The sequence below is a fragment of the Gavialis gangeticus genome, unplaced genomic scaffold (assembly GCF_001723915.1).
Source record: "Gavialis gangeticus isolate Ggan-Ray unplaced genomic scaffold, GavGan_comp1, whole genome shotgun sequence".
NCBI lineage: Eukaryota > Metazoa > Chordata > Crocodylia > Gavialidae > Gavialis > Gavialis gangeticus.
In genome coordinates, this window is record NW_017729031.1 from 70,484,947 (window position 1) to 70,500,269 (window position 15,323).

Below are 15,323 nucleotides of genomic sequence, written 5' to 3' on the forward strand. Positions count from 1 at the left end.
CCTCACATTTAATAATTCTTTGGATAAAAAAAAGAACTGTGGGGAAGTCAGCAAGGCCCACAAAGCAGCCTGGGTTTCCAGGGGACTGCTACTTAACTTGAGTTGCTAAGGGATCGGTATAGAAGTTCAGTAGACTGGTCTAACTTAAATCACTTAAGTGTGATTCTACATTCATCCAGGTCTGTCTTAGACTGGGTTCCACCATTCTTAAACTAGTCTATGTGCATCAAAATTTTGTACTGTTACAGATTTAGACCAGTTTTTGGTCATTTGTATTATGTATAATTTCTGTATCTGGCCAAAGGGAGGATTTCTTTGCCATAAATGGTCTTCCACATCATGAGCTCTATCTATGTATAGACCCAAATAAAAAAAAATGGGGTATTTCCATTAACACTAGTTGGAAAGTGGACAAATTTCAGAAAAATCTGTGAGAAGTTATTTCCTTTTTAAACTTGGTAATGAAATTTCTAAGTGTTCCAAATAGCTCTAATACTAAATTAGGTCAAATGTTGCCTCAGTTGAAGAAAAGTAAATCTGAAAGAGATGAGAGAACTTATTTTGTCTTTTCTTAATACTTGAGCTTCATACTTAGTATTTTGGGATTAAATCAGGGTCATATAATGAAATGAATCATCTTGTCTCCACATTTTTTCAAAGGGCCAATTATAGCAGTGGAATTAAGTGTGAAACACTGGTAATAAATGTAATCTTAAATCCATTAAATCCTTATCTGGAATTTAGCATTTTGGGGATATGTTTCAAATGCTTTTTGTGCAAAGCAAGAAATCACAGAATAGAGTATTTGACTTTTGAATGGGGAAGTAAGTAGCTTTTTAAATTATGTATAAAAAATATTTGTGGAGCTGAACTGATGAAAAAGCAAACTCTCTCATTGTCCCATTAAGGTCAATAAAATTGGCAATGTAAAGAGTCAGCTCTTTGTGAACCGAATGGAGTATTTGATAGCTGTAGCTGAAGCACAGTGAAGTTCTTGGAGGAAAATATTCCTATTAAAAACTGTTCACTGTCCTCATACAGGGATATTATTTTCCTTACTTAGTAGAATCTGTATGATCTTTGTTTAATCATTACGATCTTGAACACAATATCAGCATTTTACAACTTAATGTGAAAAAATGTGTTCAACACAGTATTTATTAAATAGTTTTAATTCTTAAAAAAAATCCTAGATACAGAGAATTATGCATTTGTTAAATGTGATTGGATTTTGCATCTCTCTGCTTGGTTGTTATGGCAGAAGAATAAGGGCATATAACAGCAAGACTAAGGTCAAATTGGGGATTTATTATTGTTAAAAAGTATTATAGATTTTGTAGAACATTTTAGAGTTTTACAAAAACACTAGAAAAGCGAGATTAATGCATTGGTTGCTGTCACCGTCCACATGTAGTATATATTGCAAAACCTAAATTTGACTGTTAATCTTTGCATGAGTGGACATTTTAGCTACCAAATCATATTTCACAAATCCATGCCCATCTCTCTTTTTCTGTTTGTTTTCCTTTGGACGAGTACTTGCTAGAATAAGAAATAGATTATCACTTTGTTTCCTAAAAATATTGCTAATTTGAACTGTCTTCAGAAATTGGTATGCATTGCAAGAGATTTTTGTGAAATTTCTGGTTCTTGACCTCTGTTTGATGTTGATATATTCCATGAAACAAGGCTGTGTCTGCTTGCCCTCAATTAGTATGTCTGCCTGTGAACATTCATCTAACTTTGGCAGACGTATAGTATGTGAAATGTTTTGCTTTTGGTTTGTGTCTTTTCACTGGAAAACAAAAATTGTCATTATGTATCTTCTTAAAATCAAGTATATGAAGCCAGTTTTCCCATCAGGAAACTATTGTCTTTTGCTTCATGGCAATTTGTAAGAGTGCCTTCAATAAACAGAATGAAGATTTGAAAGAGTGAGCGGCAGCAAGCTGGAATGGTGTGAGCCAGCAGTTAAAATGCCGTATACCAGCTAAGTTTCATCATTGTTATCTCTAAGGGGCCTGACAGATGTTAAAGTTGAGGTGTGATGGGATCTGATGAGGGACCCTATTGATCATGCTTCCTGCCATAGCAGTACATAGCAGGAGATATGATTGTGGAATGCTGCACTATACTAGCAGGTAACAAACTTGGCTTCCACCTAGGGCAGCGTATAGCGTTTTCCCCTGACTGGAAGCCCGGATTAGCTGTCTGGGGCTCCCAGATGCAGGAACACATACTGCACTCCTTGGCTGAGAGCCCCAATCAGCTGAGGGGCCTTCCAGCCTCTACAATACACAGGAGCCTTGAAAGACTCTGGCCACACGTTCAATTAAAGGCATAATAAGAACCAGGCACAAAGTTATTACAGATATTTTGTGTAATAACTTTGTGACTTATTCCTTATTTTATCACACCATTAATTGGTTGAACGTGTGGCCAAGCCACTACTTAAAATGTGATTAACCAGTTAATCTGGTTTTAAGTGTAATATGTGTCAGAAACCTAATGTTCTGTTTAAAGGAAATTCAGGTAAATAAGTTAAGGAGCAGTTTCTACCTCTGTCTCCCCTTCCAGTGACCCTACAATAGAGTTAACTCAGTGTCTGGAAGGACAACTTGAAAAATATATATTTTTCCTCAGCCTTTAATATTTTTGAAAATTATTCTATTTCTGTCCTTTTAGATATGTAACTCCAGCATTAGTAATGTATTCACTGTATGTTTAATAGTTGGAAACAAAAGATCCCAGTGGATTTCTAGTGTATTTGCCATAACACAACAACTTGAAATTTTCTAACAAATTTACAGCAATGCTACATTTTGTTCTTTCTTTGGAAATAAAGCATTTACCCTTTAATCTTCTCAGACTGAAGTACCCCTTATTCAGAGTTGAGGTGTATGGTTCAGATTAAGCTGAAGAAAAGGGATTTTTAAATACTGAGGCAAGAGTATTGTCTTCACTCTGCTCATTGAAAAATGTCTGGGCTCATTTTGCTCAAAATTTTAAGCTAATTCACCTTCAGCCAGAAAGCTGGCACAGAAATTTCACCTGGACAGATGAACATTTTGAAAAGGTATGTGTGATGGCAAATGGGGTTTTAACACTAGCTCTCAAGTTATTAACTCTCTTTCTAGCTCCCTGTCTCATTGGGTACAAGTACAAAACATGCACACAGGGACAGGATTTCAGATATTACAAATTGTTCTTACTGCTGCACATACATTCATTTTCACTTACACTCCTACAGCCCAATCGGATAAACACTTACTTCTATGCTTAAAGTTCAAATCCCATTAGCTTCAGTAGAACTACTTCCATTCTTTCAGGTAAGAATGTCTTCGTTTGCTGGTAAGAACAGAGCCTAACATTTTGCTGGGCCTCAACTTTTGCTCAGTGAAATTTAAATACTTTTCTTTTCTGATTGTCCTACTTCAGAGAAGAAAGGGTTGCCACTAGGCATTGTTTTAAGTATTTGACTGCATAGACAGCAGAGAATGTATTGTGATTACTTGCTGACATTTACTCATGTTTATGTATTGCTTCTGTGTAATCTTTTATTACTGGCTTTATATCTAGAGGGAGTCATGTTCCCATATACCTTTAGTCTAAGTGAGCTGTTGCTTTTGCTTCCTTTTCAGAATTCTGCTGCTTTTTGCAAGCCTTTCTGTTGGAGGATTAAAGAATTATTTTCCTCCTTTTTGAAAAATGTCAGGGAATTATAATTTGAAGCAGAAGATTACAAAGAGCTCAGTAGTGAGGCAAGGAGCTACTGGAGAATGGAAGAGAGGCTTTAGAAGGAGCAAAGTGATGGGGGAGGTTGTGGGTGCAGGGAGAATGGAGGTGCTGCAAGGAACTGTTTGGCAGAAAGGCAAAGTAATGGAGCGTGTGGGGATGTTTGTGAGTTGAGGCAGGAGATGGGAAGATGCCAGCAGACAGCTGGGAGATGGGAGTGGTTCAAAGACTGCTCAGGTAAACAAGCTTCCATATGGCTGAAGCATAAGTCATACTAAAACTTGGGTTGGTTTTTTTTAATTATGAGTCAGAGATGGGAGGTTGCAGAGGGAGCATGAAACATGCAGTCTGAGCCAGATTTTCTAAACAGTCTATATCTACTGTAAATCTGCAAGACATCTATTCTTTTTCTATATATTCTTTAATTGCCTCACCAGCACACTGGTTGGGAACTGCAGTTAGTAATGAGCTAATTCATCAGAGTTACCAATTGGACCATCATCAGAAGTCTCATGGGAATATAGAGATTTCTGGATGATTATTACTTGTGTGTGCAAGAATTATGTTTAATCTGTTTATTCTGCTGTGACTGGAAGTTGCTAAAATGCCACCAACTGCTTTTAACGCCCTAACATAAAGTTAGAGACGCAGTCATTCAGGCTCTTCCATTTCACAAATATCTTATCACACGCACATAATTGCTATAATCAGTATAATGTAATTGAATTCTGGACGTTTCTTTAGTTTATGAAGCAGCAATACCTCCTTTATAGTTAAGACTGTTACGATCTTCCATTATTATAAGGTTCTTTTTCAAATCTTTCCTCTCACTAATGCTTTTCTTCCACCCCACACAAACAAATAAAAAAAAATTAACCACGATCTTAAAATTCATCATTGGTATACCATCCCTAAGTCGTGTTTTCTAAGACGCTTGGTAGAAATCAGAAATAATTCTGAAGCTGTTAGCTATAATTTTCCAAAGCACCTAGGTAAAACAAAAGCCTTTTTGTCAAAGAGTGATTTAGGAGCCGAATATCAATGAAAATGAGGTTTATTTTCACAAGATGTGAAATATCTCATGTCAGTGTGATGATTTGGAAAAGGTTACCTGCTGTAATTAAAAGTTTGTCAAGTTTGCTTTAATATTTCCCTAACTTTTAATTTATTCAAAACTCCAGAATGGCTTGGCCTGGAAATTCTGTCTTGTTTGTATAAAAACCTTGTTGAAAAGAGTTTGTAGTAAATTTAGGTGGTCAGTGGAGGAATGGAATTGATCTATACACAAATTGGATGGTTTGGTATACATCAATGTAACGTAGTGTAATGTAAATCATGCAGCATTGTGTATACAAAACAAACCAAAATCTAAAACCCACAAGCTATCTGTGGAAGAAGTTAACTATAGGTTTGTTAAAGCAGAATGATGAGAGAGAATCAATTTCAGTTTAGTTTGCTAGGTGTTTACAGGAGAGGGAGTTTGGCAACTAAGTCCCCAAAAGTGGTTATTCAAGGATTTTGAATAAGGAGTACGTATGAAAAATCATTCATGCTTTATAAATTCATAATAATATTATAATAATTTCAACAATCATGTAATTTACAATTTCCTTCCAGTTTATAATCACTCGTTTTATTTAATCCCAGTTTTACTGGATTTCATTGCAACACGTATCTAATGTCAGATTTTGTAAATATTTATAAGCATAAAATGAGGAACCAAACTACAACTTAGTAACATGTCCTTCAGAATCAGCTAAAACCACTATTTTTTATTGATGTTTCTATTTTACCATCTTTCAACTTGGCCTTAAAAACTACCATTAAAGGAAATCATTATGAGTCACTAAATTAAGGCCAAGCAGAGATCACTGCCCATATAGTGTTGTGCTGTGCTCATGTATAGTAAAAAAACAGCTCCCTTTTCTACAATGTGTTCTATGGCAAAAACATTCTGTAGGCAAACATAGTCTTTGAGAAATGGGATGCTCATATTTAGACTGATGAATACCTATCAGCCTGGGCTGCCCAGCTCAAGGTCTGCCCAGCTCAAGGAGGCAACAAGTCTATTTTTGGGGCAGGTCATGAGCTGGCTTCCATTTTTACAGGCTTATTTCTTAACCCCCCACACCTCTGACCAAAGTGTACCCATGGCCCCACCCCTCACTGCTGATTGGTGATGAGGGCTGTCCATCACATGACCCCACCCCTCCCTGCCGATTGGTGGGGAGGTACTGGGCCACACAACAGGCAGCCCTCAGTCAATCAGTGGTAAGGGGCAGGGGTGGCAGTCATCTTGGGCTCCCCTTTGTGCTGGCAGCCCCCCTCCCCTCTTCCTCCCTCTGCAGGCTTTTTTAGTAAGATTTTTTTTAAGTTTTTTATTTTCAGTAAGATTTTTTTTCTTTGCAAATTCTACAGGCATTGCCCGTTTCACAGGCAATGCTGGATTTTGTGATTTCTGCAAAATGTGTGAAATCATGATTTGAGTATGTAGGTCCCTACTTATTTCATAACTGGGCACTGTCATTTTTCTGAATTGTGATATTAGATGGCAGTCTCACATATATGATTAGATGTAATATGACAACTAGACATGTTCTCATACATTTAAATATAAATATTTTTGGTTATATGCCCATTCTTTGTTTAAGCATGTAATTTGTATCTGGGCTTTAGAGCCAAATGCTACATCCATGAAGTCAGTGGCAAAACCTCCAATAACTAGGGACCTACTCAATTTGTGATTTCACAGATTTTGCAGAAATCATGAAATTGGGCAGTGTCCACAAAATGGCCGCTGCAGCCCATCTATGCAGCCTGACAGGGGTAAGGAAGAAGGTGGGCTGACAACACAAAGGGGAGCAACCTATATGACTGCTGCCCCCACCTCTCACCGTTGATTGGCTGAGAGGGTTGCCTGTCATGGAGCCCTGCCTCTCTCCATTAATCAGCAGTGAGGGCTGAAGCTGTACAATGGACAGCCCTTTCAACCAATCAGCAGTGAGGGGTGGGGGCCACTGGGGCCCTGTGGACAATCAGAGGCCTAGGGAGGGGCCTCTGATAAGTCACCGAAAATGAGGGCTGGCCCTGTGATCTGCCCATGAAATTGGCTGCCTGCCTCCTCGATTTGGGTATTCTTAACTAATAACCTTAACAGGACAGATTTTGCCCTTAGCTGATGATGCAATCTTTTGGTAAGGTGAGGTAATGCATTCTTTAAATTCAGTCTTATACCTTGTATGAAATATTATTAAGTGGCATTTGTTGTTTTGCACATAGGTATATTAATGTAAAATAATAAAATAAGTAACTGAGTCTGCATTATAGAAGAAATACAAAAATCCTGAGGAAGAATAAAAAATGTAGGTGCATGGCAGGTTGTAATACTACATTTTAAACTATGTATGGGATTAATCGTTTTTCCAGAATAAATGGGAAAAGTTTCCTTAGTTTATAGTATTTTGTTAGTTATTAGGTATTAAACCTCAATACCTAAATGGCTGTCATAAATACTCATAAAAAGAGTACTACCTGAAGTGGCCTGCCAGCATCCCCTGAATATAAAAGTTTATGATGGAAATTGATGGTAATATTTTATATTTGGGTTAACTGCTTTAGATACACTGAAAGAATCAATGCAAGGATAAAACATGATAGTAATTTTAGTATAATGATGACTTTTTTTAAAGTTTATTGGATTAATTTAGATGAACTGTTTCATCACAATGTAGATTTATAATGAGTGTAATGATTAACTCATAGAGTGAAGTATGAAAAAAGTCAGAATGAGATTCTTTTAATTAAAAGATAAAATACACTTATTTAACTGGAATTGTGAATAAGAGTAAAAATTGATATTATATACATGTTAGTTTTGCATAGTACTTACAGTTGTTAAAATTACTACACTTACATTTTATTTAATAAATGGTAATTCAGGTGACAAAAATGTGATGTTAATTGATATTTAGTCAAGGAAGTGTTTAATATTTGATTTAAAAATATTTTAACACCTACATATTGTCTTTACATCTGTTATGTTCTGTTGTGTTCAGCAATGGATGAAACCTTGTTTCCATTGAGGTCAGTTGGAGTATTCCCAGTAACTCTATGTAGGTTAGGGATTAACCCTGTGACTCCATTTATGTATTGACGTATGGGTAAATGGATGCTCTGCCTATACAAAGCCATTCTGAAGTCCCCGGGTCTTTGTGGAGGACAAGGAGGGTCAGATCTGTTTGTGAAACCTTTACATCAGTAGAAGTTTACTCATGCAAGTACCACCACTGATGTCACTGGGCCTGATCTAGCTCTGAGTAATATGCAGATGGGGTGTGGAAAAAGCAGACCATACACAGATATAGCTTTCCTTGCAGAGTCGAGGTGTTATCTGCAAAAATTACATGTCACCTGTCTTAACCTAAAATTTCATATAACATAAATTACCAAGCTTTCGTAGAAGATTTAATTGAAACTGACCCTGACACCTCTGTTTGCTTAATCTAATTTTCTATTACCCTATAGGTTTTACTAAAAAATACCATAAATAAAACTAATCAGTAAATGCGTTTTTTATAAAAAGCAGTAAGTTATTTGCAAAGCTGGAAAGATATTTCCTATGAGTAGATGGATTGTAATTATGCCATCATTCTCATAGTATTCTTACAATATAAATGAAATGCCAGATGTGTGGTAATTTAAAAATAGAATATAAAACCTTTTAGTATAATTACCAAATACTGTAATCTAGAAGATGTGAAATCTTTTTATGGAAATTTGGATGCAATTAGTTTAAGTACTATATGTAGGTATTTATAAAGCAGGACAACAAGTACAAAACGCATTCTATACATTTGCTTAAAAAGTCTTAAATAAATCTTCTTTGACTATCTGAACATGCCATTTGAAACATGCAGCGTTGGCCTAACTTTGCCCCTGTTGAAGTTAGTGGTAAAACTTCTCTTGATTTCAGTGGGAATTCAGAGTTAGTTTGCCACTAGATATTTTATATATGTCATTCTGTTTGTCCTTGAGCTCAGAATTTCATGAACAGAGTAGTGTGAAGGGAGGGGAGCATTGGGCAGAATAGGAATAGCGACAGCTGGTGAAGTGAAAAATGGAGTAGAGGGATGGGCCTGTGTCAGAGGAATTTACATATATGTTCTTAGCTATCTTGAGACCTTGCCCTCAAATGGCTTAGTGTTTATAGAGGTTAGGACTTGTATAAACCTAGTATCTGCTCAAAGGCCATGACACATAATAGGGAAACAAAAAGATGTTTTAAATAAGTGGCTTTAAAAGAAAAGAATTTGTATTGCACACTGAAATTTATGAGGAGGTTAACAGTGGTTAAGAAAAAAATTTCTAGAAGTGAATCCTAGGATGTTGAGGCCTGTACAGTTTGCTGCTTTAGATCTCAAGTGCTGTTGAAGGTAGGAAGCATGCTGGTATAAGCGAAAATCCTTAAGACAAACAGGACAGTTTAACCACAGTGCATTTTTTACTGAATGGCCTTTCCAAGTCTCATAGTAGAGAGTCAACACTCACGTCACAATCTTTTCTCTGCCTGAAAACACAAGAGTATGTGTTGTGTTGTATAACTTTAATCAGTCTCTTGACTGCCTTAAATCACAGTAATAAGAGTTTTTGAATAAGCATTAACTTGCCCTTTCACATTGATGGTAAACAGGTCATTAAAAGGTATAATTTCCTGAACTGCCTGATTTTCTTCATAAGAAAAGCATTCTCTCTTAAATTTATTTCAGGAAAGGTCTAAATCTTCCTTGTATATCTATTCAAAGGGGGTATTTTGGTTATATTTTGTAAGACTGTAGACATAGAAAAGCAGCCTGGTACATATAATATATAATTCTGCATGGGGTTAATTCAATTCATGATCATATATGTTTAGGTTTTAAAATAGCCATTAATGTGCACAAATACTAAATGTTCTCTAATGCTTTACTATTATTTTATTTTATACATTATTATTATTAAATATTAATTTTATATGATTGTTAATTTTTTATTTTCTTCATGTGCATTGCTTTTCAGGTTAAAGTGCAACAAAAAATATATTTGACTAGCTGGTTCTCAATATGAATCGCGCTTTTAGCAGGAAGAAAGGTAAGTACTTTTGTTTTCGTTATGTAAGAGACAGTTGTGACCTGATGAAGAATACCTTGTATTTGAAAGGTTGTCTAACTCTATCTCAGCTATACAGTTGGTCCAATAAAAGATATCACCCCAGAAAATCCTTGCCTTTTGCATAAGAGACAGAAGAAATCTTGCATAAATACTTAAAGGTCAAATATTAGTATTACAGAAGAGACCATTTCTGAATCTGAATAGTTGTATCAGACCAATTAGTTAAGAAGGAAATGAGTTTCTGAAATTTGTATGGAGCAAGTCACTCAAGATTAGTAGCTATAGAGAACTCATCTCTCTGGAGCATAAAGCTGAGAGCTCATGCTATTTTCTTTATTGATTTCTGACCAGAGGGTATGCCAGAGCGAGTTAGAATAATGAAAGGGAGACATAGAGACTTCTGCTTACCATTTATAATGACTGGGCTTTTATTGGGTAAGCTGTTTTGGAAAAATACTTTTACAGAGATAAACCTTCCTGTGAAATAAAAGCTCTATGATTCTTAAGGCCTAGACTTCTACTGCTAAAAATTAAAGTTGTGCTATTCAGAAAGTGTACATCTTTACTATCAGTATAGCAGCTGATTACTAGATGAATACTCAAGAGTTACTGATAGTGTTCCTTCAGCTCGTTCACATTCTGTTGTATACACCTACATTTTTTATTCATCCTCAGGACTTCGGTACTTTTTTCTGTAACTGAAGACTTAGTTACTTAATTATTTTAGTAATTTTTACAGGAGGTTACAGACAGAGATTTGTTTCCTGATGTACTTGAAAACATCTAACAGCAAATGTTTGCTGTTGGTTGTTATTAATTAGTAAAACTTTAGGGGTATATCTTTTGGCTTTGTTGTTTACATCATATACGTTTCTTCTAAAAATCCTTAAATGGCAAACTATGGGTCAGAGTCTGTGCTGGGATAAAAAATGAAACTCTAATAGAGTCACTGTGAGTGTATCCAGTTATACTTCAAAAGAATTTGCTCTCATATTTTCTATATCTTTAATAAAATTAGAAACTTTCAGTTTCTGAATAATAGACTCTAACCAAGTGCAACAGCAATATCTCTGTAATATATTTGGGACTTATTTAGTATACATTAGGTGATTCTAACTCTGAAATCCATACACTGGTAACTTTTTTTCTTTTCCAGACAAATAATTCCATTTCCTGTTGATGCTTGATTCTTGCATTGTGTGTTCACTGGTGTTGCCTCACTTCCCCTGAATTTTTTTAAACACAAATTTCATATAGTTTGTATTAGATTCCTCATGTTCTTCCATAGACATGATGGGGTGGGGGAGGGGAGTGTTCCATTCCTCTTTAGTTTTGTAGTGTGGTTTACTAATTAATTCACCTTGTTTCTGGTCTTGCACTGGTTCTTGCTGTACTGTACTGTGAATATTTGTGTCTCCCTTTGTGCACCAAGCATTGTCCTGCCAGTTAGTGCTGTTTGTAGGTGATAACCTGCACTGATTTTCTTTATCCCTTCATTAGTGCCTGTGTAATAATGTACTGTTGATATCAAATAGTTTCTTAAACTGGGCTTGTATATGTACTGGACCTACTGTCAAGAGAAATTGACTTGTACTTTCTTAGCTATAGATTGAGTAGTCCAACCTTGCACCCAAATGGCCTGATGCTCACTAAATTTAGGATTTGTATAAAACTAATCTCTGCTGAAAGGCTGTAGACACATTAATTTATAGTGCTACATAAGCACCTCATCACTTTGTATTGTGTTGTTCGGAGTATATCTGTTCACAGCCTCCTGACTGGAACTCTACAAAGTCACTGCAAAGGCATGCTTTCCAGCCAGGGGGCAATAAGAGGATGATCCTTTGTTTACCCTGCCATGGGTCGATCTATTGCTCCCTCAAGAGCAGGGCAGCAGCAAGCTCTGTGACAGCACAATATGGTGAGCAGAGCCATAGCCCCTGGTCCTGCCTGTGTTGCATCTCTGCTCCCAGCAGGCAGTCAGAGAGCCAGATACTTTCTCTCCCTTCCCCACTTGAGTGGAAAGGAAAGCAGAGCACTGTAGGATACCGGGAGTCCAAGAGACACCTTGTATTACTGCATAAACAGATGTTACCTACAAAATGTAGAGCTACAGAGAAGATACTGTTTCAGACAGGAATATTTCTATAGTATTTGTGCTATTTTATGTTGCACTACAAGTGTACACATCTGTCCCCTTGACTTTTGTAGTAATACAAATACGATGCCTATGTAAAGTCTCTTTTTCAGCTGACTTATTTACACAGAGCCAAGCAGTGGGAGCCTGTCTCACAGGCACTCTATTGAGCAGCCAGAAGTATTGCTAGTGGAGTGATTGCTGGGTGATTGCTGCCTGTGTCTGACAAAACTCTTAACAGGGAGGCAGGGGGTATAAGCCCAGGAGGGTATAAAAGGAGACTCCCTGAGTGATCAGGAAGAAAGCAAATGGGGACAGGAAACAGGGCAATGTGCTGGTAGCAAGAGGAGGAAGGGAAAGAGGAAGACAAGCCAGCCACTAGATCCTGCTCTGAGAATGTAAGTGAGCAACTAAGTCACAAAAGTCTGGCTTGCGGAGTATTTGCTTGGTGGGCTGTGTGGTTGGGCGTGTGCTCTGAGCAGCTGGGAGTGCTGCTATCTGGATGATTGATTGCTGGGTGATTACTGCTTGTGTCTGACAAAAGCTTTAATGAGGGGGTGGAGCTGTTCCAGGCAGAGGAGCATATAAAAGGGACTCCCCACATGACCAGGGAGCAAGGGAACATGCAGTTTGCCAGCAGTTCACAAGTCAGTTTGCCACCCTCCTCTTTAAAGGGGAGCCTTTAAGGTAAACTCTTTCTTTAATTAAGAGTAGCTAATTTATACATATGAGGTGTAAGTAGCTAAAACTGAGCAATTAGGCTAATACTTAAGCCTCTTTTTTAACCAGAGTCCAGAGGAAGGAAGAGCTTATTAGAGGAGTTTCCCTGGAAACTGTTCTCATCTTCCTTTGCTGTAAGCTTGGTGAAAGGAAGCAGGTTAGCAGGGAAAGGGGAATCTTTTGGGACCAAGGAGCAGTGAACAAATCAGCTTACAGCGGAATTGTCTAGGGAAGATCTGCTTGGAAAGAGAGGCAAGAAGAGAGAGGTGGTGGGTTAGGAGACCAAATAAATGGCCGGATGATATCTCAATGCCAGAGCCACTGCCACTGCCAGCTGTCCCTCTAGTTGCCCTCTGAAGGGTCAGTCCAGGCGGGACTGCTCACCATTGAGGCTTTCACCCAGGTCCTGGTTTGCTGTTGTGCAGACTGCATATGGGCACTAGTGATACTTCCAGGGGCAACCCTGAGGAGATCAAAAGTGACTGTAGGGCTCTAAGTGCAAGGGTGAAGGGGACAGGGGCCCAAGTGGTATTCTTCTTGATCCTTCCAGTTAAGGGGAAGGTCCCAGGCAGGAGTGGATCCATCCTGCAAATCAGTGCATGGCTGCATAGATAGTGTCTGCAGCAGGACTTTGGCTTCTTTGACTATGGGATTTTGTTCCCAAGAAGGCGGCTTGCTAGGAAAATATGGGAACCACCTGATGAAGAGAGGGAAGAAGACCTTTGCAGACAGGCTTGCTAACTTAGTGAGAAGGGCTTTAAACTTAGTTCACTGGGGGATGGAGACAAGCATTCTGAGTTAACTGGGGAAGCAGGTGACCTGGAAGAATCACAAGCAGGAGGGGGCAACAGGGAGGCCTTATTCTTCCTGAGAAAGTAGGGCAATCAGCAAGTTGCTTACAATGTCCTGTATACACAAATGTATGGAGCCTGGGAAACAAATAGGAAGAACTGGAAGTCCTTACACAGTCATGGAACTATGATGTGATTGGAATAACAGAGACTTGGTGGGATAGCTTGCATGACTTGAGTAGTTTCATGGATGGGTGTAAACTCTTCAGGAAGAACAGCCAGGGGAGAAGACAAGGAGGAGTTGATCTTTATATAAAAGAATGGTATGATTGTTCAGAACTGCAGCGTCAAACTGAAAACAGGCCTGTTGGAAGTCCCTGGGTTAGGGTCAGAGGGGAGAGTGACAAGGGTGATATGGTAGGTGTCTGCTATAGACCACCAGAGCAAGAAGATGAGGTGCATGAAGCTTTCTTCAAATAGCTAGAAGTTTTCTGATTACAGGCCTTGGTTCTTATGAGGGACTTCAGTTGACCTGATGTCTTCTGGGAGGGAAATATAACAGTGCACAGGCAATCCAGGAAGTTTTTGGAGAATGTTTGGGACAACTTCCTGGTGCAAGTGCTGGAACAGCCAGCTAGGGGGCCCTAGTTTGCTGCTCCAAACAGGGATGAATTGGTGGTAAATGTAGAAGTGGATGGCAACTTGAGTGGCAGTATCCATGAGATGAGTGAGTTCAGGATCCTAAGGAAAGAAATGAAGGTGAGCAGAGACTAAGGACCCTGGACTTTGACTCACTCAGACAAATGATGAGCAGGGTCCCCTGGGAGGTCAGTCTGAGAGAGACAGGAGTCCAGGACAGCTGGCTGTACTTTTAGAGAAACCTTACTGAGGGCACAGGGATGAAGCATCCTAATGTGTAGGGGAAGCAAGTGTGGCAGAAGACCAGCTTGGTGTAGCAGGGAACTCTTCAGTGAGCTAAAACAAAACAAAAACCAAAATCCAAAAAGGAAAGTTGCAAGAAGTGGAAAGTTGGACAAACTACTAGGGAGGAGTTTAAAAGTGTTGCTTGGACATGCAGAATTGGAATCAGGAAAGTAAAGCACAGTTGGAGTTGGAGATAGTAAGGGACAGCATTTAAGGGTAACAAGAAGGGTTTCTACAAGTATGTCAGTAGCAAAAAGAGGAAGGTCAGGAAAAGTGTGCATCCCTTACTGGATGGGGGAGGCAACCTACTGACAGAGGATGCAGAAAAGGATGAAGTACTCAATGCCTTTTTTACCTCAGTCTTCACAGGCAAGGTCAGCTCCCAAACTATGGCACCTGCCAGCGCAGTTTGGGGAGGTGGTGAGCAGCCAACAGTGGTGAAATAACAGGTTTAGAGACAGCTTGGAAAAGCTGGATGTGTACAAGTCAAGCAGGTCCTCAAGTAATCCGTTTCTAAGCAGTTGGAGGAGAAGGTGATTAAGAACAGTCAGCATTGATTCACCAAAGGCAGGTCATACCTGAATAACCTGATTGCCTTCTGTGAGAAGATGACTGGCTCTGTGGATCGTTGAGGTCTCCCATAACATTCTTGCAAGCAAGCTGAGGAAATACAGGTTGGATGAATGGACTGTAAGGTGGATAGAAAAGTGACTGGAACATGGGCTTAAAGGGTAGTAATCAGTGGCTTAATGGCTAATTGACAGCTGGTATCAAGTGGAGTGCCCCAGGGTCAGTTTGGGGGCAGTTTTGTTCAATGTCTCCCTCAATGACCTGGAAGATGGCATAGAGTGCATCCTTAGCAAGTCTGT

At 38.6% G+C, this 15,323-nt stretch overlaps 1 protein-coding gene across 3 annotated transcripts in view; it reads left to right on the forward strand.

Annotated features, from left to right (window-relative positions):
* Positions 1–15,323, forward strand: part of GULP1 (GULP, engulfment adaptor PTB domain containing 1) — a 169,828-nt gene that overhangs the window by 7,680 nt on the left and 146,825 nt on the right. For all 3 annotated transcript variants that reach the window (XR_002098643.1, XM_019523070.1, XM_019523072.1), the window contains exon 3: positions 9,790–9,861. Coding sequence is in view for 2 of the 3 variants with exons in the window: in XM_019523070.1 (XP_019378615.1) it covers positions 9,834–9,861 (28 nt within the window). In the remaining variant the exon portion in view is untranslated. The remainder of the gene's footprint in view (positions 1–9,789; positions 9,862–15,323) is intronic.